A 26,259-nucleotide genomic window follows, 5' to 3' on the forward strand; every position below is an offset into this window, starting at 1 on the left:
TTCCTCGAAAAAGAAGAAAAATCTCAAATTGACAACTAACCCACCACCTAAATGAATTAGAAAAAGAAGAACAAACCTGGTCATGGTGTATCATATTTTTTATATGTTCTTAGATTCAGTTGGCTAATTATTTTGTTGAGAATTTTTGCGTCTATACTCATCAAAGATATTGGCCTATAGCTTTCTTTTTTGGTGGTATCTTTGTCTGGTTTTGGAATTAGGGTGATGGTGGTGCCATAGAATGTCTTTGGGAGTGTTCCTTCTTCTTCAACCTTTTGAAAAAGTTTGAGGATGGGTATAAGTTCCTCTTTGTACGTTTGATAGAATTCCCCTGTGAAGCTATTTACTCCTTGACTTTTATTTGTAGGGAGTATTTTTATGACATATTCAATTTCATTTCTAGTGATCAGTCTGTTCAGTTGATCTGTTTCTTCTTGATTCAGTTTTGGCAGGCTGTAAGTCTCTAGAAAGTTGTCCATTTCTGGTTGTCAAATTTGTTGGCATATAAATTGTTCGTAGTATTCTAGCATGGTTTTTTGTATTTCTGGTAGTATCCATTGTGACTTCTTTTTCATTTTTTATTTTATTTTGGTTTCTTCTCTCCTCCTCTTGGTGACTTTGGCAAGAGGTTTGTCAATTTTACCTTTTCAAAGACCCAGCTCTTGGATTTATTGATTTTTTTTCTATTGTTTTTTGAATCTCTATTTTATTGATTTCCTCTCTAATCTTTATGATTTCCTTCCTTCTGCTGACTTTAGGTTTGTTTGTTCTTCTTTTTCTAATTCATTTAGGTGGTGGGTTAGTTGTCAATTTGAGATTTTTCTTCTTTTTCGAGGAAAGCCTGTATTGCTATGAATTTCCCTCTGAGCACTGCTTTTGCAGCATCCCACAGATTTTGTGTGATCATTCAGAAATCAGTCACATTTCTGTGTACTAGCAATCAAATATTAGAACAGGAATACAAAGATGCAATACCTTTTAAAATCACACCACCAGAAATCAAATACCTGGGAATAAACCTGACCAAGGAGGTGAAAGAATTATATGCCAAGATCTATAAAACATTAATTAAGGAAATTAAAGAAGATCCAAAGAAATGGAAAGATATTCTATGCTCCTTTGGTTGGAAAAATTAATATCGTAAAAATGGCCATACTACTGAATGCAATCTACAGATGCAGTGCAATCCCTATCAAATTACCCATGATGTTTTTCACCGAACTACAACAAACAATCCAAAAATCTATATGGAACCACAAAAGACCCAGAATTGCCAAAGCAATCCTGAGGAACAAAAACCAAGCAGGACGCATCACTCTCCCAGACTTCAGGCAATATTACAAAGCCACAGACATCAAGACAGTGTGGTACTGATACCAAGACAGACATACAGACCAATGCAACAGAGTAGAGAACCCAGAAATACACCCAGACACCTGTGGTCAATTAACCTTTGACAAAGGAGGCAAGAGTATAAAATGGGGAAAAGACAGTCTTTTCAGTAAGTGGTGCTGGGAAAACTGGACAGCCACATGTAAGTCAGTGAAACTGGAACACACCCTCATACCATGCACAAAAATAAACTCAAAATGACTGAAAGACTTAAATGTAAGACAAGATACCAACAAACTCCTAGAAGAGAAGATAGACAAAATATTCTCCGACATCGACCTTACAAATTTTTCTCAGGTCAGTCTCCCAAAGCAACAGAAATAAGAGCAAAAATAAACCAGTGGGACCTAATCAAACTGACAAGTTTTGCACGGCAAAGGAAACCAAAAAGAAAACAAAAAGACAACCTACAGAGTGGGAGAAAGTAGTTTCAAATGATGCAAGTGACCAGGGCTTAATCTCTAAAATATGCAAACAACTCATACAACTCAACAGCAAAAAAGCCAACAACCCAATGGAAAAATGGGCAAAAGACCTGAATAGACATTTGTCCAAAGGAGATATACAGATGGCCAACAAGCACATGAAAAAATGCTCAACATCCCTGAGTATTAGAGAAATGCAAATCAAAACTACCATGACTTACCACCTCACACCAGTTAGAATGGCAGTCATTAAGAAGTCCACAAATAACAAAGGCTGGAGCGGGTGTGGAGAAAAGGGAACCCTCCTGCACTGTTGGTGGGAATGTAAGCTGGTACAACCACTATGGAGATTAGTATGGAGATACCTTAGAAATCTATACATAGAACTACCATGTGACCCAGCAATCCCACTCTTGGGCACATATCCAGACAAAACTTTCCTTAAAGAAGACACATGCACCCACATGTTCATTGCAGCACTATTCACAATAGCCAAGACAGGGAAAAAACCCAAATGTCCATCGATAGACGATTGGATTAGGAAGATGTGGTATATATACACAATGGAATACTACTCAGCCATAAAAAAGAACGACATAATGCCATTTGCAGCAACATGGATGGAACTAGAGACTCTCATCCTGAGTGAAGTAAGTCACAAAGAGAAAGACAAATACCACATGATATCACCTATATCTGGAATCTAACATACAGCATAAATGAAATTTCCCACAGAAAAGAAAATCATGGATTTGGAGGATAGACTTGTGGTTGCCAAGGCGGAGGGAAAGGGAGTGGGATGGATTGGAACTTGGGGTTAACAGATGCAAACTATTGCCTTTGGAATGGATAGGCAATGAGATCCTGCTTTATAGCACTGGGAACTATGTCTAGTCCCTTATGATGGAGCATGATAATGTGAGAAAAAAGACTATATTCTTGTATGTGTAACTGCGTCACCATGCTATACAGTAGAAAACTGACAGAATACTATAAACCAGCTATAATAAAAAAAATTAAAATCATTATGAATTCTTAAAAAAAAAAAAGAATTTTAAAATCTTGAAAAAGTAAGGCAATTGTATCAAAAGCTAGAAAGAAAAGCAACAAGACCCTCTGGTTTTATTGAGAAGAGTGTTACCTAGTGATCTTTAAAAGCAATGTATGCAGTGACTATTTGTAAAATATAAAGGAAAATTTGAAAAACAATTATAGATAACTTATTACAGAAATGTGACTAAAAACAGAATGCAAAATGAGACTCTAGCTCCGGTAAAAAGTGAGAAAACAAGATTTTAAAAAATATAGATGCAGGAGGTCCCATCATGGCACAGCAGAAACGAATCCGACTAGGAACCATGAGGTTGTGGGTTTGATCCCTGGCCTTGCTCAGTGGGTTAAGGATCCAGCGCTTCCATGAGCTCTGGTATAGCCACACACACAGCTTGGACCTGGCGTTGCTGTGGCTCTGGCATAGGCTGGCAGCTACAGCTCGGATTAGACCCCTAGCCTAGGAACCTCCACATGCCGCGGGTGCGGCCCTAAAAAAGCCAAAAGACAAAAAAAAATTTTTTAATTAAAAAATTTTAAAAAGAGTAAATTCAAATGATCTAAAACTACATTTATACTATTGAACCTCTTTTCAAAGTATCTAAAATATAAGTATGAAATTGAACTGAGGTATTTACCACCATGTTCATACTTTAGTATGTCATCTGACAAACACACTCCTATATTGAAGGAACAGTGAGAGGCTGGATAAGAAAACAATCATAATCTACTACTCACTGGAATTATCTAATAACTCAATAGCAATGACAGAAATTGATTTTTTTTCACCCTCAATTCACTATTTTGTACATATGCAGATGCAGTCACAAATCTCACCTCATCCAAGCATTTCTTGAACTTCTATAAACTCCAATACCAGAAAGCTTCAGCTATCCAGATAGCTAGTCTGACTGTGCAAGTATGAAAACAAATATTAAACTAAAATCTGCCCCCAAACAATTAATAGGAATTATACAGACAACTATCAATCAGCTAGACTCAAAAAAAAAAAGAGATTGCTTTCAAAATTTATTAGCAATGACAAAATGCTATGACTTTAGGCTACTTCAAAATGATAATAGTGATAACCTTAAGGCAAGGAAACACCCATATAAGAACAGACATCACAGAATTTAATGAAGAACATGCTGCAGGGGGAAAAAGTAACATAAATATATGACTACAGAACAGAAAAATGGTTTATAAAAATAAATGTGGAAAATAATGTAATAATAATATTATTATTAAGTAATAATTAAACCATAGAGTCTCTTACCAGTGTCTGAAATGTAAGCATGAAGTTGTACTGAGTCATCAGAAGATACATTTGAAAGGTCATCTAAAGACTGGGGAGAAAACATACCAGAAGACAAATTTTTTTAATTTTATAGGAAAAAAAGTTTTAAAAGAATTCTACATCATATACACATTATTAATCTTTGCCCTACGTAAACTTTATATTATTTGTGTCTTCCCTTCCAAACAATAACCCTCTTTATTTATACTAATAGGAGAGAGAAAAGCAAAGATTAAGATACTTTAAAAAAAATTGTGATATCAACTTAATCATTAGATTATTTCTTCCTTTATTACCTATCCATATACTATAATTTGCTTCTTCTCATTTATATTCAATATGTGGCAAGAAAAAAAATGCAGATAAAAATAAGTAGACATATTGTTAAATTAACATTTCAATTTTTTAAATGCTAAAATGTACTACAGCCAACTGTGCATTCTTTAACACTTTTGTTAACTCAGAAATAATTTCAGTTAATTTCAATTTCTTATCTGTAAAATGAGGATAATCATACCTTTATCAAAGGGTTATGTGAGGATTAAATGGAAACATGTAAAACATTATAAGATTGCCTACCAAAAGACATGCTAGCTATTACATAGTATGATGATTACATATTAAAAGAAGTGAATCTATAGTTTAAGATATTTTAAGTAATTAATTTTCAAAAATGAATTACTGATTGATTCAGAATTAATTTTTTTAACTATGGACTTTGGGGCTAAATTAAAAACCCTTCTGTTACATATCCAACACCCACACATACACAGAAGGGAACATAATCATATCATAAGGCAGACTGTATGGAAAAGAGTTAAGTCAAAGGATTGATGTTGCTCTCCTTAGAGATGGTTATTTGTAAGACTGGCCCTTGAAGGTACTCAGGAACTTAGATTTAGGAAACATTTCCACCATTCTCTAACTGCTTAGAGTGGCTCCCTCTACCTCAACTATTTCTACTAAACTACTAGAAACTTATGCCTGTATTTCTCTGGACTTTGCCCCTTGCACCTTTTCCCTTTGCTGACTTTGCTTTATATCCTATTTTTTTTTTTTTTTGATAGGCAAGAAATGGATTTATTAAGATACGATGCTTGTGAGAGATGCAAGAGGGCAGGCAAGGAGGCTCTACACAGCTTTATATCCTTTTGCTATAATAAATTCTAGTCATGGGTATGGCTATGCTGGGGCCTGTGGATCCTCTTAATAAATCAATGAACACAGGAGTGGTCTTGGGGACCTATAAAACACAGACATTACCAAACAAATTTTACACTTTAAAAACCATGGGACCTAGGTGAACTTTGGAGCCCTTAATGTGATATTATCAGTTATTACTAAAAGAAAATGTCTTAAATGGAGCCATCACATGACAAAGTCATTTAAATTAAGGCAATTACATTCTAAGAAAAAAGCTAAAATTCTACCTACTAATTCTATCTACATCAGGAGAAGCAAAATTTGGTAATTCAATACAGATGATCCACAAGTCAAATGGGAGAATCATCATACTTGAAGAGCCATAACAACTAGACTTTCTCGTATCTTAGTTTTCCCAGTGGCGTAATGGTGTAATACCTGTTCTACAACTCCATCAGGATACAATGTAAAAGACAATACTTTGAAAAAAATTAGAATGCACTTACTTATTTTTTAAAGACTCATTTGACCTATGTCATTTTGATAGAAACAGTACAACTTTGTATTACTATTACTTTTATAAGGAAGATCGAGGTCCCAGAGGAAATGGAATACCTTACAAAATTTAAGACTTATCTACTACAATCTTCTTCTAACTATAAGGTAGAACAGGAACAATAAAACATTCACCTTTTTTTTCAAAAAAGCATTATTACTGGTAATCTTCTCTTGTAGGTAACCATTTAAAAAGCTAAATGTTACTTACTTATTACTTTAAACTTACTGGCATCTTACACTTTGCAACACAGAAACTGGTGGCGGGTTGTTTTTGGTTTTTCTTAATCTTTTGTCTTTTGAGGGCCGCACCAGCAGCATATGGAGGTTCCCAGGCTAGGGGTCTAACTGGAGCTGCAGCTGCCAGCCATAGCCACAGCCACACCAGATCCAAGCAGCGTCTGCAACCTACACCACAGCTCAAAGCAACACCAGATCCTTAACCCACAGAGCGCAGCCAGGGATTGAACCCACAACCTCATGGTTCCCAGTCGGATTCGTTTCTGCTGCATCATGACGGGAACTCCACAACACAGAAATTGTTTAAAAAAACTTTGTGTATAAATGTCTTTTTAGCATATTTTAAATATGGAATAAGTACTATTTTTGTTAAATATGAAAAATGCAATGACGTCTCTTAAACATGAGTCACAGTTATAACATACAAATATCAAGTAGACTATATATAAAGTTACAACTGATGAAATAATATTAACTACAGAACTACACTGTTATTTAGACCTATAAGTACTGATTAGTAAAACAAAACTGTGATTTCAAAACAAGTGCTATTACTGTTGTCATGAAATAAAATACAGTTTGTAAAATAATGCTTGAGGTAAGACTCTTGAACTTCTCAGAAAAAAAAAAACAAAACTTTTTTTTTTGTAACATTATACTAAGATAAAAACTAAAAATCCAAATCTACTATGATAATCATTTCAGCAAACACAACTACAATGGCACTTCCAGAAATCTTTATAATTTATCTGCCAATCTTAATCATGAAATGAAAACTACTACACTGAATATTTTCTTTGCTTAGTAAACTGGAATAAACTATCATGATGTAGTTTATAGTTTTAATACAATAAATATTTTCATTAAATATGAAAAAATATGACCATTTTTGAAACTTTTTTTTATAATTCAACTTTTTTTTTTTTTTGCCATTTCTAGGGCCGCTCCCATGGCATATGAAGGTTCCCAGGCTACGGGTCGAATCGGAGCTGTAGCCACGGGCCTAAGCCAGAGCCACAGCAATGCGGGATCTGAGCCACATCTGCAACCTACACCACAGCTCACAGCAATGCCGAATCCTGAACCCACTGAACGAGGTCAGGGATCAAACCTGCAACCTCATGGTTCCTAGTTGGATTCTTTAACCACTGAGCCATGACGGGAATTCCAATTAAACTATTTTTTAAATTCAGCCATTCATTAAAATCTGTCTATAGATTTTTTTAAAAAAGAATCCAAAAGACTTAGCTATTCAAAAGCTTGGATTCATCAGATTTATGTGAATAACAAAATACTGTACGTCACTGACCTCAAGTGTAATCTTTTTTACTCCAGAGACTGTTCTGGTTTATATTACTATGTGATCAAATGGATCCCTTTATTTGAAAAAGCATTTATTCCAGATAGGAAATAAAGACAAAATTATGTCTTAACTAGTGCTCAAACACTTGCAAAAGCACTACAAATATACTAAAAAAAAAAAAAAAATCCAACCAAGAAGAAAAACTTTCATCACATTTAGCAACTTTTTCAATATAATGAACATTATATTGCTAACATTCTTCATGCTCTAGGAGCCATTCGTTTTAGTTATAACACTATGGAATATTACAAGTAAATGGCAATGATACCAAATAATTCAGGAAAATATTTAAAATGTTGTAAAATATCTGACATAACGCCATGGCTGATTGGGCTTTAGTGTTTTGTTAAAGTTTATGTTTTGCACAAAAATTGAACATTTATACAGTAAGGTAACTTTAGAAATAAATGTAGTACTAAGGCACATAGATAATGGACCTCTAAACTATTTAGCTATTACAAAAAGTTTGAAAGAAAATGTAATGTAAGGAGTAGAAGGAAAAACAAAGCGAAAAATCTCCCCCATGCCACATGAACTCTGGACTGAAACATTCATAGAACAGTAATATTTCTTTCCGGCAGCATTTTTATGAGATAAATTATTCAATGACAAGCAAGGATATATAAAAGAATTGAAATGTTCACTATTTCACACTTCACCTTAAATATATGAAATGTTAATGACAGTTTATATACTAAAAACATGTCATTCTTAAACCTGTAATCTTAATTCCTGTAAAACTGACCAAGCTTAAAAGATGGGTTTTTTTTTTTTCACAATAACCTGAATTTATTATAGTGTAGACTTTAAGAAGTATCTTTAAGTTGTCAGATATCCCAGTTAATTTTATATCTCTTTTCTAAATATACTAAGATAAAACTAATTCCAATGGAAATATTTAAATGTCACGAATTTACTGTCGATTATAATACTAATCAGTCATCTTCAAATACTCAATATTCAGGTTGATCATAATGAAATCATTTTTATTACATTGAATTTAGTCATGCAGGAGTGGCCTAAGCCTATTTTTAAAAATGAAAATAAATTTCATTTAAGTTCTAATTCACAGATCCCCATGTGAATTTTATATTTCTTTAAAAGCATAACAACTTTTTGGAGTTCCCGTCGTGGCACAGTGGTTAACGAATCCGACTAGGAACCATGAGGTTGCAGGTTCGGTCCCTGCCCTTGCTCAGTGGGTTAACGATCCGGCGTTGCCGTGAGCTGTGGTGTAGGTTGCAGACGCGGCTCGGATCCTGCGTTGCTGTGGCTCTGGCGTAGGCCAGTGGCCATAGCTCCGATTCGACCCCTAGCCTGGGAACCTCCATATGCAGCGCGGAGGGAGTGGCCCAAAGAAATAGCAAAAAGACAAAAATAAATAAATAAATAAATAAAATAAAAGCATAACAACTTTTTACAAAGGATCATTTGGAAGCTCCTAAAATATCATTTATTTATGTACATTAAGGCTTTATCTTTCATATTAAAGTACCCATAATAGTACTTACCAAATTTATGCTTCCTGTAGGAGACCCATTAAAAGATTCTATAGGAAGAGAAATTCAACTTAGTATACACTCAAAAAGCTTCTGAAAATACTGCTTTATCTATCTAAGGTTCAAACACTAGAATGAAAATCACACAAACCAAGACATAACAGAACTATAACCTGTGGTACACTATGCCCAAACACCTGTTCCCATTTTCCAAGCCATATATTTCAGTGAAATATGGAAAGGAATTATTATGTATTTTTCCTCACCGTATCATATTAAGTTCTCTAATATAAACATGAGGCAAACACTGCAGAGTGAAGTCCACTAGGAAATGTCAGAGGAGTTCTGTTATTTCTATCTCACTAGATGAAGAAATATTACAAATAAAATTATTCTCTAATATGAAGGATAAACAGATTGATTTTTAATATATCTATGAAGGCCACCTGTTCACAGATATGGATCAGAAACAATGGAGTCTAGATTCTTGAATCAACATAAAATTAACAACAAAATATATGTAAAATTCCACGTGTAATCATTTAATTTAAAAGCAATTAAAATTATTTTTAAAAATTAATGTCAATTATACATTATGAAAATTAGTATCTTCTCCTTCAGAATTTGTCTATCTATCTGATCAAATTAAAACCAATTAAGATGCCCCTTTGGGAGTTCCTGTTGTGGCTCGGCAGTAACAAACCCAACTAGTACTCATGAGGACGCAGGTTCAATCGCTGGCCCTGTTCAGTGGGTTATGGATCTAGCGTATAGGTTGCAGATGTGGCTGAGATCCAGTGTGGCTGTGGCTGTGACGTAGAGCAGCAGCTGCAGCTCCAATTCGACCCTTAGCCTGGGAATTTCCACATGCCCCAGGTAAGGCCCTAAAAAGACAAAAAAAAAAAAAAAGATGCCCTTTGTTAAAAACACAAATTAATATATGGTAAAGCAATTTTCATGAACAGTTTAAAAGATATGGCTTCTAGCACTTAAGAGATTAACTATGGATTTGGATCTCAAAATAGGTCTTTAAAGCAAACTTCTATTATTTTTCCAACTTCAACAATTCTCAATGCCCAACAGCATTTCTTGGTTCCTCAAATTTTTGGCCACAAAAATAGGAAATTCCATCTAGGATTAACAGCAAGGTAATAATTAAAGTGAGTAAACAAACAGTTCCCTATCTTCCTTATTCAATTATATGCCTCCTACCTCCTTCTGTGGTCGGCCCACCTCTTAAATCTTCCCACCAAATACATGTCATATCAAAGAAGACTTTAGGAGCAAACAAAGCATAGTTTGCTTTCTTGATCAACGATAAGATACAAAAAGAGACTCTAAAGCCAATCGAGGTCCAACCTTAACCAAGAATTCAGTAACTGCCTCTAAATATTAGAAAACAAAAGAAACTATTGTTTGAAAAGATGAGAAAAATGATGTGATTGAAATTTAAAAGAGAGTATAATTTAAATATTCTTAAAACACTGTAAGACCCAGTTATACATATATATACATTCTTTTTCTCACATTATCCTCCATCACGTTCCATCACAAGAAATTAGATATAGTTTCCTGTGCTATACAGCAGAATCTCACTGCTTATCCACTGTACAGCAGAAATTGACAGAACACTGTAAATTAACTATAAAAAAAATTGTAAAAACATAAATAAAATAAAACACTGTGAGAGTATGTTTTAGTAAAGGAGAAAATAGCTACTCTTAAAATAATTTAAAGCTGAACTACCTAAGAAAGCAACCATGAACAAAGAAAAAAAGAAGGAAGAAAGGGGAGGAGACTAGGAAAAAGAGTATGGGTAATAAGCAAGTCATCCAGCTACCTACCTACTGAAGTTTAGTTAAATAGATATGAAATCTCTTCCCCAGCAATAAAAACCACCGGAAGATATTATTACACATAGTAAGATTTGAACCATTAATTTGGGGCTCAACTGTGGGCTGCATTTTTCAAAAATCAGCTACATATTAAACACTAGATTACAAAATTATTTCAATGTATAAAAAATAACCAAAATTTCAGGACTTTAAAAAGTATACAATGTGTCAGGAAGCTTAATTTTAAAAATCAGAAAATTAATTTCTATCAAAAAAAGTGGGGAATGTCAGTTTTTAATTAAAACAATCTTATAAAAAGACAACAAAATCATAAACATTATTATCTGAAAAAATTGTAAGCAATTGCCTAAAATCTAAACACCAACAAATAAACCTAATAGCCATTTTTAATAATAATGTTTCAAATTACAGCCGTCATTCCACACACTTTTCTCAAATGCCTTAAAAAAAGTTAGGATTTCTTAGTTATAAAATACATAAAAATTCATCAATTAGGACACTGAATGTTAAAAAAAACAGCATCTTAGACAAAAAGTATATATGTATGTACTAATTCCAAGCTACAATCAATGATTCCAGTGTAAGGGACTATTCAATAAATGATATATGAGAAGTACACTTACTTCAGATAAAAACCAGTTGCAAAAAAAACGTTGTCTTTTTTTTTTTTTGTCTTTTTTAGGGCCACACCCACGGCATAAGGAGGTTGAGGCTAGGGGTCTAATCGGAGCTACAGCTGCCAGCCTACGCCAGAGCCACAGCAACATCAGTCACATCTGCAACCTATATACCACAGTTAATGGCAAAGGATCCTTAACCCACTGAGCGAGGCCAGGAAACAAACCCGCAACCTCATGGTTCCTAGTCAGATTCTTTTCCACTGTGCCCTGACGAGAACTCTGAAAAAAACTTTTAATCTACTTTATGTGTTAAATAGGTATGTGGTTTAGGCAAGTTTGAGATGACATAAATAATTTGCTTCCATTAGTCATATATAAGAAAAATATGAATGGAAGCTAAAAGTTAACTTAGGAGATTCTGGAAGAGTTCTGACACTATAGTATCAAAATCTACTCCCAAAGAATATATTGCTACTATCATCATTTTAAATTATAAAATATTTAGATGCTCATAAATCAGCTGATTATGATTCAATTTATCTTCTTTCATTCTGAGTCAAATCCATTTACAATATTAAGGAAATTTCTAAAACAATTAAAATAGACACCAAAAACAATCACAATAATCCTTTTTTGAATTAGAGTTTCTACTGCAAATTTCACAGCAGCTCTGTAAAAGAATTTCAACACCATAAACACAGATACATAAGCTTAAGATACACTGAATTTTACTATTCAGCTCCCTCGGAAATGCTCTTAAAAAACAAAACAAAACAAACAAAAAATCCCAGGAGTTTCCATTGTGGCTCAGCGGGTCACTAGGATCCATGAGGATGTGGGTTCCATCCCTGTCCTCGCTCAATGGTTTATGAATCTGTCATTCCCATGAGCTGCAGCATAGGTCACAGATGTGGCTCGGATCTAGTGTTGGTGTGGCTACAGTGTAGGCTGGCAGCTTGCAGCTCCAATTGGACCCCTAGACTGGGAACTTCCATGTGCCACAGGTGTAGCTCTAAAAAGAAAAACAAACTTCTTCAATTATGCAATCAAATTCAGTTAATACAATATTATACCAATTTTACAAATGACCAAGATACTAGCTCAGTGATCAATATGAGTTATTTAAACTCAAATGCAAACTTTTGTAATTAGATTTCATAGATTATTTAAAAGGTAAAATCTCACTATTATAGACTAGGAAGTGGGGAAGAGTCAGGAAAAAAGGGGATACAAGGAAGCTTCCATAATAGAGGCATTTTTAAAGCAGTACTCATTACCAATACAACTCTTATGTCACCACCTTCAAGTAGTCCCATCCATAAAATCTATTTATAAGTAAATGCACTTATAATTTATAATTAAATTGTAATTTATTTAGTAATTTATAAACCAGTATATTATAGTAGTAATTTACAATTAAAGCGCTCTCTTAAAATAATTATTGAGTCAAATCTTTCCCATTTACTTTGAATTTACATTGCTTATTTGCTAGAAAGTTTGTCAATGCCCAGATAGTGAATTAGAGTTTAAGGAAGTATTTCTGAACTGGATCACAAGTAAAATGGTCACTGGGCCTAAAATCTGCAAACTGTGCTCTACTATTCTTAATAACTGAATATTTATTACTAATAAAGACTGATTTTTGTGTTTTTGATTATAAATCATTTTTATACATAGAATTCCATTAAAATCAGATTCATTCTGAGGAACATTATTCATTCTGAGAAGAATATTATTCCAAATTTACATTTAAGAAAAATGAGGCTTAAAGAGCCATTTGGACAACATCACACAAGTAATGATGTAGTAGGAAAGGAGTAAAATCATTAAGTCTGATTTCTTCATTATACCATGTAAGAGAAAAAAACCAAAAGATTGGAATAAATGACTCCTGTAGCTTCTTCTGGCTTATACTGCACAGGATGTGGAAAAGGATACAATTAAAGAGAGAAAAAAAACCATTTTTTTACAATGTTTTATTTTTTATGGTACACTTTCAGAATCAATACTTGTTATTTAATCTTCTCAATAATCCTCTTGTTAGTCATGAATATTATTACTTATAATGAAAGGGAAACTACCATAAGATATCTGGGTGACATAATTAAAAACGAGCTTTAAGAATTGAAGGTTTCTATAGTTAACGTCTAATCCCCTACTAAATTTCAACATTTTAACTTAGTATAGTAAGTAAATTCTGTCATTTACTATAGATTTTAAATATATTACAATTTATATTTGGTCTTCAAGAACATTTTTTAATCTTGTTTGAAAGGACTTTCTTTGGTAAGCAGAACACACATAGAAATATATACATATATACAAGTGTACAATGTGTACCACCTTACCTCCATCCCCATCATCTGATCCTCTGAAACTAGGATCTTTTAACATATCCAGCTCAGCTAACATACGCACATAAAGTGCATTCTGTCTGAAGGAAGGATAAAATCTTTCGTCTCGTAGCATCAATTCATATACCTTATTCAAAATAAACGAAGATATTCAGTCATTAATACAGATACTGTACTAATTCCCACTAATAGGATTTCAACAAATCTAGAGTTCTTTCTGTAATGAAATATAGCTCCATATTTACAAGCTGTCAGCAATAAGACTATGTCACCACTAACAATTTTTTTCTGGTCCCTCCGGTACCTGAATTGCACTAGAAAGGGTCCTACTGCAACACAAGTCACATGACAGCCGGTTATATATAGGAAGTGGTGTTCTCTAAGAAACAAGTCCACATAAAGGCTCAGGGCACACAATGAGTCATGTTTTTCATACATCATCAATTCATAAAATTCTAGGATCTATACCTGGCCCTTCAGCTAGATTCAAATTTAACAATCCAGCATAATGATTTTCCTCACTTGTCAAATGAATAAATAACAAAAATAAAAAACTAGCCTGCCTTTTTTGTAACTGTGAAGTATTATTAATTCATCTTTTGAGTTACCACTATACTTTTCTTGTTTCAAAACCTTTTTATAAATGATTCATAAATATAAAGAAAAAAACCATTTTTAAAGAAAGATATAATGATCAATGTTGTATATAATACCTTCCTTTGAATGTCATCAAAGATTTCAGGAGTTGGATCTTCATGATTCAAAGTATCTGCTAGTTTTGCTACCAAATAGTCATCAACAGTAACCCTTGGAGACGCCTGACAAACAGAAAAAAATAACAGTAGCATTATTGCTCTTTGGAATTTTTAAATACAAGTTAAGCCTTGACAGAAAGAGAATTAAATAACCGAATCATATTATTGAAAGTAATTGGCAGAAAATCCTAGGTTTGTAAATGACACTTTGATGTTTAAGGCTAAAATGTGAGTAGAACCTTCTTGTCATCAGGCACTACATAGTAGACTATTAGACAAACATGGATTTAAGTCTTGACTTTTTCTAACTTTGCTAAGTGAGTTACCTCTCGTCTTCATTTACTCAATCTGCAAAGGAGAACAGTACACATGGTTATTATGGGATGAAAAGAGATTTACATAGGTATATGTGTCTAGCACACAGAAAACACTGTCATTAGGAGTTAGTGTTGAGGAGTTCCCATCATGGCACAGTGGTTAATGAACCCGACCAGTGTCCATGAGGATGCAGGTTCAATCCCTGGCGTTGCTCAGTGGGTTAAGGATCCAGTGTTGCCGTGAGCTGTGGTGTAGGTCACAGATATGGCTGGGATCTGGGCATTGCTGTGGCTCTGGCGTAGGCCGGCAGCTACAGCTCTGGGAACCTCCACATGCCGTAGGAAGCAGCCCTAGAAAAGGAAAAAAGACAAAAAATTAAAAAAAAAAAAAGAATTAGTGTTGAGCACTCTGTAGACTTGGATGTGTATTTAATATAACTACCAAAAGAATAAGCCATTTGTAACTTCTTTAACACTAGAAACGATCCTTTTTGAATGGCACTTAAAAGAGATTATCTTTATCCTAATTTGGTTTTATAATACCACAGTAAAGTTCCAGTGTGATACAGGAGGGAATAAATCTGAAAGGTTAATTTGTTCCAACAATTTCCATCTCAAAATGCATATTGTGGCAGACACCACACAGAAAGATAAAATGTGATGTTCAATACTTTATTGAAAAAAAATGCTGAGAAGCTAGAAATACGGTCATCTTTGGCATATCAACTTTTGAATTTTTAGTTCTGAAGACTCTGAGTGATAAGGATGGTAACTTTCAGAAAAGTACCATAAGAATGCATTGTTTAATTACGCTATCTCACAGAACAGCTAAGGAACAAAACAGATAAATTAAGAAAAAGTAAACAGAAGGGTCTAAATGTGAAGCAAAAGGCTACACAATTTCTAATGCTCCCTTGATAATTCAACACTCTTAGTAGTAAACCCAAGCAGGTTGTGTGATGATTGTTTTGGGTTTTATGGGGGTTTGGAGGGGAAGGAGGATACTTGTTACTTGTTTGTATAGGTGTATGTTTATCCTTAACCCACTGAGTGAACCCACAACCTCATGGTTCCTAGTAGAATTTGTTAACCACTGAGCCACGACGGGAATCCCTGATTCACTTTTGATGTAGACACTATTTAGAAATGTATTAATTTTCTTTTTTTTTTTTTTTTTTTTTTTATCCAGCACAAATGAACGTCTCCTCAGAAAAGAAAATTATGGACTTGGAGAAAAGATTTGTGGCTGCCTGATGGGAGGGGGAGGGAGTGGGAGGGATCGGGAGCTTGGACTTAATCAGACACAACTTAGAATAGATTTACAAGGAGATCCTGCTGAATAGCATTGAGAACTTTGTCTAAATACTCATGTTGCAACAGAACAAAGGGTGGGGGAAAAAAATGTAATTGTAATGTATACATGTAAGGATAACCTGATCCCCTTGCTGTACAGTGGGAAAATAAAAAAATTTAAAAAAAATGTATTAATTTTCAAATATGTACAGATTTCCCCCAAATTCCTTCTGTTCTTGATTTCTAATTAATTCTTTCATGAGAAATGGTCATGCTTATATATGACTTCAATGCTTTTTCAATGACAGTTGTTTTATGTCTGAACATATGATCTATCGGAAGAATATTCCACGTATGCTGGAAAATAATGTACATTCTACTATTCTTAGAAGTACTCTACAGATGTATTATGTCTAATTGGTTTATAGTGTTGCTTAATTCTTGTATACCCTTGGTTATTTTCTAACTGTTTATCAGTTTTTGAGAGTGGGTATAGAATTCTCCAGCCATTATTGGTGAATTATTTATTTGTCCCTCAATCCTGTCAGTCTGTGTTTCACATATGTGTGGGCTTTGTTGTTTTATCATCCAGATCAATTGACCCTTTTATAATTATAAAATGTTTTTCATTTTTCTACTAACAATTTTTTTTGTCTCAAAATCTATTTTCTAATATTAGTATACCCACTCCAGTTCTGTTTTGGTTACTATTTGCATGGTGGACCTTTTTCCATCCTCTTAATTTCTACTTATTATCTAAAGTGTGTGTGACCTTGAATCTTAACTCTGTCACTTAGTATATGCATGACTTTGGCCAAGTTAATTCAATTTTCTAATCGAATCAGTTTCTTCACCTATAAAATGAGGATAATACACAATAATACTATTATCAGGATTAAATAAGGCAATACAAGGCAATTGTGCATAGCAGCATAATGGATATTTACAAACTTATTAAAATCATTATTAATGATACTGCCAAAGAAGAAAAAAAAAAAAACAGTAAACAAAATATATCCTCACCTTTTCTGATAAATATTGTTCATAAATTCCAACAGCAGCTGCTCTTAAAAGACCCTTGGTTTGGTTGGTTTGATGTTTTCCATCTTTCTGCCGACTTGATAAAACTTCCAGCTGCTGTTGGGCTGTAACGCGGTACCCTTCCACTGTCATCCAGAAGAAGAGATGTGCTTGACCTCCAGTTTGCTGCATGTAATCTACCAAACAAAATCCATAACAACATATATATTAATGTCACATTTTGAGACACATACACCTGTATGACAAATTAAGAAGGATTAAACTTTCAAATACTTAACACTTCACATTTCAAACATTTAGCAAATGATGCTTGAGGTTAAGAAAAGTTATAGGAGTTCCCATGGTGGCTCAGTGGTTAACAAATCCGACTAGGAACCATGAGGTTGCAGGTTCGATTCCTGGCCTTGCTCAGTGGGTTAAGGATCTGGCATTGCTATGAGCTGTGGTGTAGGTCACATATGTGGCTCAGATCTGGCGTTGCTGTGGCCGTGGTGTAGGCCGGCAGTTACAGCTCCGATTAGACCCCTAGCCTGGGAACCTCCATATGCTGCAGGCGCAGCCCTGGAAAAGATTAAAAAAAAAAAAAAAAAGGTTATAAATTGATTAAACTAAAAAGATCAGTTACAGAGAAAAAGATAAATGAAGTGCATATTACAAAAAAAAAAAAAAACTGATTTTTCCTGATCCAATCTCTATGGGAGAAGCCTTCATCAGAAATACACTGCTTCAGGAGTTCCTGCTGTGGTACAGTGGGTTAATGATCTAGCTTGTCTCTTTGGAGGTGCCGATTTAATCACAGGCCCAGCACAGTCAGTTAAGAATCTGGCACTGCTGTAGCTATGGTATAGGTCACTGCTACAGCTCAGATTCGATCCCGGGATCCCTGGCCCAAGAATTTCCATATGCTGCAGGGGCAGCCGAGAAAGAGAAAACAACCTACTTCACAAACATTCAGCTTCCATTCTCAATATAGATGATTAATCATAATATTACTATCATCATAAATATTAGAAATAAGGTTTGGGCTTCAATAAGCCATTCATTTGTTTTTGATAGTAAAAATGAAGAATTGGGGAGTTGTGCTGAAAACGTTCCCCAGGTAAAAGCAATTTTGATGTAATATTAATAAAATTAATAAATATATTTTAAAATGGCATAAAAACAAAGTCCTTATCCCATTCATGCACAAAAATGATATAAAGAGGTTACATATGTATTTCTGATAAAGTACTCCTTCTCAAATAATTTTTTTAAATCAAGTAGAATCTCCTGGGGTTTATTTAAAAGGTTAGCAAATGCACATGTTAGCAAATGCACATGAATTATAACAAGCATTTTTTCCTTGAATATAAATCTCACACCCCTATGGTTTCCAAAGAAAAAGGAACATTTCAGAAAATGAGGGGAACAGGACAGATATATATGGGATGCCTAATATCAAGTACTTAAAATTTAATATTTATAATAATTAAAAATGTCAAGGTTTATTATTATTTTTATAAAATAGATTTACCTACCCATAAAAAATTGTAGTGCAACATTGTCTACAAGAATGCTGTCCAGGGGGACTGTGCAAAGTTTCCCAAAGTTTGCTGCAAGTTTCACAGTATTTATTTCCTACAAATACAAGTGAATGCAGGTTATTATTTCATCTATTTACTCACAAGGTAAAATTAGTAAACCCTCACTACTGCCCTTTTCAAAAAAACCCTGAGCTTCTGGGAACAATTTCACCAGCTTCTCTCTATTCCCAAATTCTTATATCACAACCCACTATTTTATAAAAAGATGCAAGTTTTCTGAAAGTTAGATAGGCTGCTTTATTCAGGGGCAGATATTAAATTAGGCATAAGTGGCACATAAAGGAAAGGAAGACTATTTGAAAAAAGGAGAAAAATACTTCCTCTGTATTTATTATTTATTTCCTCTTCATGTAAGTACTTAATAATAACAGATCACTGACCTAAAATGTGCGGCGTAAAGCAATCTAGTACCAACACGTGATTTCTCCTATCTTAGTCTTCCTTCCTCAAATTTTATCACCTCTTTCTCCTGCCCAGCAGCATCTCTATGGATACAGGATGGGGAAAAGTATTCACTATAACTCTGTTTGTATTAAAAAGAATAAAGAGTCTCTTAAGATTTTAAGATGAGGGGCTTGGTTAAAAAAACTACATCTCTGTGAAGATTCTGAGTTTTCTTCCGAAGGAAAACCTATGATTGAGCTATTAAAAAGTAAAGCTTGATATTCAAAATGATAAGAATTGATGGGCTTCCAAACAGGGTATCTAAATTTTAACAGGCAATATCATAAAGTGTTTAGGTAAGTAGACTTTAAATAACGATGCTTAAAGATCATTAATCTAATATCTAGATAAGGTAACTATATAAAGAAATACTAAGCACAATGAGATCATATTATTCTTCCATTCAGAGTTTACATGGGTATATAAACTCAATTTAAAATAGTTACTTGAAACAAGGACATACAGACACACCCGCACACACATGTATGACAAATGTGGGTCTCAAGTAATAATTAAACTAGCATACTAAAGTCAAGATTTTTAAAAATAAGTCTTCCATTCCTTAAGGAATTTAAGTACACTACAAAATTACAAGAGAGTCACAAATTTCCAATAGAAAACAAGCATGAAAAAGGCGACTACACTAAAAACTAAAGGTAGTAAAAAATTTTTTTTTTTCCCGTTTTAAAGGCCCAAATTTCTGCTTTTCTTTACAAAAGCAAACAAATAGCTATCTATAATCAGTTTCTAACTCATCTCTTCCCATTTTCTACTGGACTGACTTCAATCAGGGTTTCTCTCCACCATTCCACCAAAATGCTATCATTAATCACCAGTAATCCCCCTATAGGCAAACCCAATAGTCAATTCTAATTCTTAATATTACTCAACTTATTAGTAGCCTTTGACATATCTGATACCTGGTCCCACTTCTTCCTTTTCTCTCTCTTTCTTTCTCTCTCTTTCTTCCTTTCTTTCTTTCTTTCTTTTTTTCTTCCTTTCTTTTTTCCATTTTTCTGCTTTTTAGGGCTGAACCTACAGCATATGGAAGTTCCCAGGCTTGGGGTCAAATTGAAGCTACAGCTGCCGGCCTACACCATAGCCACAGCAACACCAGAGCCGATCCATGTCTGCGACTTACACCACAGCTCATGGCAATACCAGATCCTTAACCCACTGAGCAAGGCCAGGGATTGAACCTGCATCCTCATGGTTACTAGTCAGATTCGTTTCAGCTGCACCATGATGGAAACTCGAGTCCTTTTTTCTTTATCATCCCATATTTAATTCATTAACAAATCCTGTTAGCACTATATCTAGTCTCTAATTACTTCTCCCAACCTCTATGTACAGCTCTTACTGAACTAAAACAAGAGTCTTATAAATCACCTATCAGTTTTCATTCTTGCCCCCACCACTCCACCACAATCTATTCATCACAAAGAGCCAATGTAATCACTTTAACTTACAAGTCAGATCATGTCACTCACCAGGGCAAATCTCTGATGGATTCCTATCACCATCAGAATATTAAAAAAATCTTACTAAGGCAGGTAAAATTATTTATGTTCTAACTTCCAAGGTTTCTCTCCAATTTTATTGCTACCACAAACCCCTCTCATCCACCCTATCCCAGCCACAACGATGTCCTCTAACTCAACAGACAATTTTCTATTTCAGGGCCTTTGCATGTATTCTAACCTTTGCCTGAAAAGATTCTTAAAAATAAAAAAAATTTTAAATTCACATGACTCTAGCATATTATGCAGATCTCTCTATGCTCAATGTCATCAAACCTCTCAACATCTATCTAAAACACTCCCAGATATTCTCTATGACTTGACTTTGCTTTAGTTATTACTTTTTTCATATTTTACTTATTTTTACATTATATATCAATTTATTTACTGGTTTACTTTCTGATTCTGCAACTAAAATTGAAGCTCCATGAGAGAGATTTGTCTATCAAGTCCATCTAAAATGGTAACCAATGTACAAAATTCAATAGAAACTGAATTTTGAATAAATAAATAATACATGAGTAGATAAATGAATTTAGAAATAAAATCTTTAACTGTTTCAGTATTTTTCATGTATCATTTTAATCTCTTTGGTTTGTTTTAACAAATACTTCCACTATATTGTATAAGAGAAATTTTTTCCTAAAAGTTGTTTTGTAGAGTGCCACACTGGTTAATATTCCACCTCTAATCATTCACTAGACATTTTAATCAATATAAAGTATTTATAACTAAATATTAATTCAAAAGTACTTACTTTGCCTGACTGCAACCGTTGTATTCTTGAGTCACATACTTTTTTTACAAATAATAAGCTATTGATTTGATTTTTGATAGTGTTGATATCTAAAAATAAACAAATTGATTATGAAGTAGAAAGTGGCCATGTTACTTTGAAATACTTTAAACATGCACTTACTGTAATTTTACATAATAACCAATGAATAGAGAAATTACTTTAATGGAATAATCAGAAATTTTATAGTGAAATTAATTAAAATTAAACCACTGGAATTATCTTTACTTTAGAGATAATTGCAATAATAACAGTCTCACATTCAGAAAATTATTGTACCTTATACTCAGCACATACCAGCATAATAAGAGGCAAATTTAGTTAAGGTAAAATCAACTAATAGCATAAAATGACATTAGGTAAAGTTTCATTTGAAGAGATTATAATCATTAAAGAAGTAAAACACTCTTATACTTAAATACCATCACCAGAAATAAATTACTTACCATCACCAGCTGTATCTAGAGATCGAAGATACTGTAATTCTTCTGCTGCTTTATCTCTGACTGCTTCTAGCTCTCCAATATTGTCACTCAATTTAATAATGTTCATAAAGGCCTCATAATTGCAATTAGAATCACGGATCTGAAAATAAAGTTTAAAAAATAGATGGAAGGGGGACTCACTTAAGGGAAAACAGAATCTTGAGTGCCTACCCTGGGCCAGGCATATCTTTCTACATACTCAGTATTTATAACAGGACACAATGAAAATCTCTATATCACAGCATTTAAATTCTCATGGGTCATAGACTATTAACAAAGTAAGTGAAATATACAGCACACTAGCAAGTACAGAGCATGTTCAGAATGTCTGTTGATAGCCAGGAAGCCATGATGGCTAGAGCTAAACCAAAGGAATGTAGAATAGTAATGGAAGTCGTAAGGAAGGGCAAATACGGTAGGGTTTAGTATATGTTTTGGCTTTCACTCTGAATGAAATGAAAAGTTCCTGGAGAGTTTTAAACAGAGGAGTGGCATTCTCTGACCTATATTTAACAGAATCACTGTGATGACATGAATAACTGTTATTTTATCTTTTCTCCAGCCACTTGCTCTTTAAATTGTTATGGAGTAAAAGGTTCAGTTGGACTTAAGCAGAGTGTGGTTTCACTAAGAAAATAATAGTGACAGAGAGAAAGAGAGTTCAGGATGCTGTGAAGGAACTAATCATATTATGACTGCCAATAAAATTTGAGCTAAGTAAAACAGTAAGGGGATATAAAGAGGCAGCCAGCTTAGGATACTGTCCATTCTCAAAAGGGAGTCAAGGTATTCGGGACTGTTTTAAGTCCAGAACTACGGAACAAATGGCCAATAAACACATGAAAAAGTGCTCAAAATCATTAGTCATCAAGGATATGCAAGTTAACTGCAACAAAATGACAATGCCAAATGTCAATCAGAATATGGAGAGACCAAACTCTCAGTGTGTATGGAAACACAAAATTATAACACAACTTCTGAAGACTATTTAGCTTCTTCTCTCAATAAAAATTGTACTTCAATAATAAGAGAAAAGAAGTAGGTTAATAAAGACCTATTTTTTTCAAAGAAAACTTTAAAAAACAACTAAATAGCTGTTCACTTATCTGCTCCAGGGGGGATAAACAATGTGAACCAATTAGGTAACCTATTCCACAGTCAGAGACATGACTTAACATTAACTAGTTTGTCTTAAAAAGAAATAAAATATACATTTTGAGATGAGAAAGGCAAATATATCCATACTGTTTTTAGAAATGATTTAATAGCTTAAAACTATTGTTGGGTAACATGAACACTTAATATAGAGAGAATATACGTTACTACTACACTGCTCTAAACTTTTCCTTTCAAATAGAAATAAACTATACAATTAGATACCATTAATATGAAAGTTACCTGCATGAGAGAGTAAGAACTGAACCAAATTTAATATTCATTATTAATAATAAATACCTATGCATAAAGGATTTTCCATACAAATATCGAGTGTAAAACCAGACAACAAAGCAGCCCAAAGATCTTTTGATGTTTTTACCCTTTCTGATTTTTCTCATATTTTATAGCAAAGTACAACAGATCAATTCCTGTTCATTAAAATAACAAAAAGACCCAACCACCATACACAATAATAATACAAGCCTACCTATGGGGAAAACAAGTAAAAACTTAGCTGCCTGAATTCTCTGAGTATGTGTTAAGTCTGCCCAAAATGTTTTTAACATATAACTAATTAACATAAGCTAATTAACTAATTAACATAAGCTCAGCAAAAGAAAAATACGAATATGAATAAAAAATAATTCCTAATCCCAAGAGTGAGAGATAATTATAACATTCTGGTAAACATGCATCCATTTCTGCACTATAGTTAAAAGATTATACAGTATTGTACCCCAGTTGTTTAAAGTTAGTATACAATATCCATTTTTGTGTGTTACAATTCAATTTTACTCTTAAATGTTTTTAAATTTTACCCGTTTTCCTACTTAGAAAATTACTTTTTGTTACATAACCAATACTCCGTGTAAGTAAAATATATAAATAAAAGAGAAAAATTAAAACTTTCATGATCCCATCTATTAACAATTCAGTCAGTATATATCCTATTAAAATTATAGTCATTCAAAAATATATAATTATTTTAATATTTATTGTTAAAGGATTAGATTTCCACACACATGACATTTTTAGTTTTCCTTTTCACATAAAAAATATAAATATCTTTTCATATTCGTAAAGATACACTACTTTTTTGTTTTGTTTTGTTTTAGGGCCACACCTGCAGCATATGGAAGTTCCCAGGCTAGGGCTCGAATCAAAGCTACAGTTGCCAGCCGACACCACAGCCACAGCAATGCAGGATCTGAGCCGCGTCTGTGACCTACACCACAGCTCATGGCAACACCGGATATTTAACCCACTGAATGAGGCCAGGGATCCATCTCGCATTCATGGATCCTAGTCAGGTTCATTAACCACCGAGCTATGAAGGGAACTCTCTACTATTATTTTTAATGGCTGCACAGTACTCTACTGTATCAATATAGCTAGACTATCCATCTGAGTAAAACATTTAAATTGCTTTCAATTTTTTAGTATTATAAACAACACTGCCACTAATGGCCTTAAATACACAGTGTTGCACACTTGCTTCTTATCACTTTACAATAAATTTTAGGAGTAAAATTCCTAACCAAAGGATATGTATTTTTTTTAATTTTAATAAAGTGAATATGAACAATTTTAAAGCTCTTGGTAGAGCCTAGTAGGACTCTAAAGAAGCTGACAAAGGAAAGGAAAAGAGCTTCCATGAAAGGCCCCAGGAATACAATGCTAAGACAATTTCTGCCTGGAAGAAACCCACAATCTGGTTGGAGGGACAAACAATGCAACAGTAACAACAATAATAAAAATAGCAAGTCCATAAAAACAAATGAAATAATGTCATTTGTGGCAACATGATTATTATGCTAAGTGAAGGCTGACAAAAGAAAGACAAATATCATATGATACCACTTATATGTGGAATCTAATAAAAAATGATACAAAAGAACTTATTTATAAAAGAGAAACAAACTCATAGATCTCAAAATCAAACTTTGGGTTACCACAGGGGACACCACTGGGGGGAGGGGTAAATTGGAAGAATGGGTCTAACATATACACACTACTGTATATAAAATAGATAATTAACAAAGACATACTGTATAGCACAGGGCAATCTACTCAATATTCTGTTAATAACTTATATGGGAAAAAAGAATGAATATATGTATATGCATATCTAAATCATTTTCTATATCCCTGAAACTAACATAACATTATAGTCAATCATACTCCAATAAATTTATTTTTTAAAAAATAGCAAGTCTGATAATGAATATGATAAAACAAAAAACAATCAAGTGGTTCCTTCCTAGGAAAGCTAGACTGAGTGAACAGAAGAGACTGAGGGGAAGAAATTCCAGATTCAAGGAAATAAACGCTAGACCTAGAAACACCTACCAAAGTAATTCCAGCAATAGCTTACTTACAACTCTTCCTCAACTATGAATTTATTGAGGAAAAGCATGTATAACCAGAAGAGATACAAAGTGAGAAAAGAAAAAAATCAGAGCTAGTAAACTTAATAACTACTAACTCTTTGATATGTCTGATGGATGAGAAAACTATGAATTATTCAACTTATAGACATACAAAGCAACTTAGAGAGATTTAGAACACAGATCTCATTCTCAATCTAGGTTCTTTTCTCCGTATTTTCCTCCACTATTTAATATGAAGAGTAAAGTACTATTTAAGTAGTTCAAATCACAAGTTGTAGTTAAAATCAAATAGCAGTTTTTAAAAATGCTCATCATCTATACACACAGGCAATAAAATATCCTTTTTTCAGTGCTCATCATCTATATACACAGGCAATAAAATATCCTTTTTCCAATTTAAATAAGTAGTAACAGCACCAAAATTGCAGGGAAGATTATCCTATTAATGAACTTTCTTAAAGAGAAGCTGGCTGGTACATTCAACGTATTAGCAAACAGTAATATTGGAAATACAAAAATTAGATATAATTTTACTTAACTTCTTTAATAAATTATTGCCTCATCATCCTGACTTCCAAATCATATTTGTACACTTTAATAAAGTATTTTAAAAAAAAGAGTTGTGGAGTTCCTGTCGTGGAGCAGCAGAAACAAATCCAACTAGGAACCATGAGGTTGAGGGT

At 33.6% G+C, this 26,259-nt stretch overlaps 1 protein-coding gene across 3 annotated transcripts in view; it reads right to left on the bottom strand.

The window, feature by feature from the left end:
* SNX13 (sorting nexin 13) overlaps nt 1–26,259 on the bottom strand; it is a 119,891-nt gene that overhangs the window by 25,009 nt on the left and 68,623 nt on the right. For all 3 annotated transcript variants that reach the window (XM_047751956.1, XM_047751955.1, XM_047751957.1), the window contains 8 exons: nt 21,990–22,128; nt 21,505–21,593; nt 18,718–18,817; nt 17,183–17,376; nt 14,508–14,612; nt 13,789–13,921; nt 8,977–9,014; nt 4,144–4,213 (listed from right to left, as the gene is read on the bottom strand). In XM_047751956.1, coding sequence (XP_047607912.1) covers nt 4,144–4,213; nt 8,977–9,014; nt 13,789–13,921; nt 14,508–14,612; nt 17,183–17,376; nt 18,718–18,817; nt 21,505–21,593; nt 21,990–22,128 — 868 coding nt within the window. The remainder of the gene's footprint in view (nt 1–4,143; nt 4,214–8,976; nt 9,015–13,788; nt 13,922–14,507; nt 14,613–17,182; nt 17,377–18,717; nt 18,818–21,504; nt 21,594–21,989; nt 22,129–26,259) is intronic.

Source organism: Phacochoerus africanus, chromosome 11 (genome assembly GCF_016906955.1).
Source record: "Phacochoerus africanus isolate WHEZ1 chromosome 11, ROS_Pafr_v1, whole genome shotgun sequence".
NCBI lineage: Eukaryota > Metazoa > Chordata > Mammalia > Artiodactyla > Suidae > Phacochoerus > Phacochoerus africanus.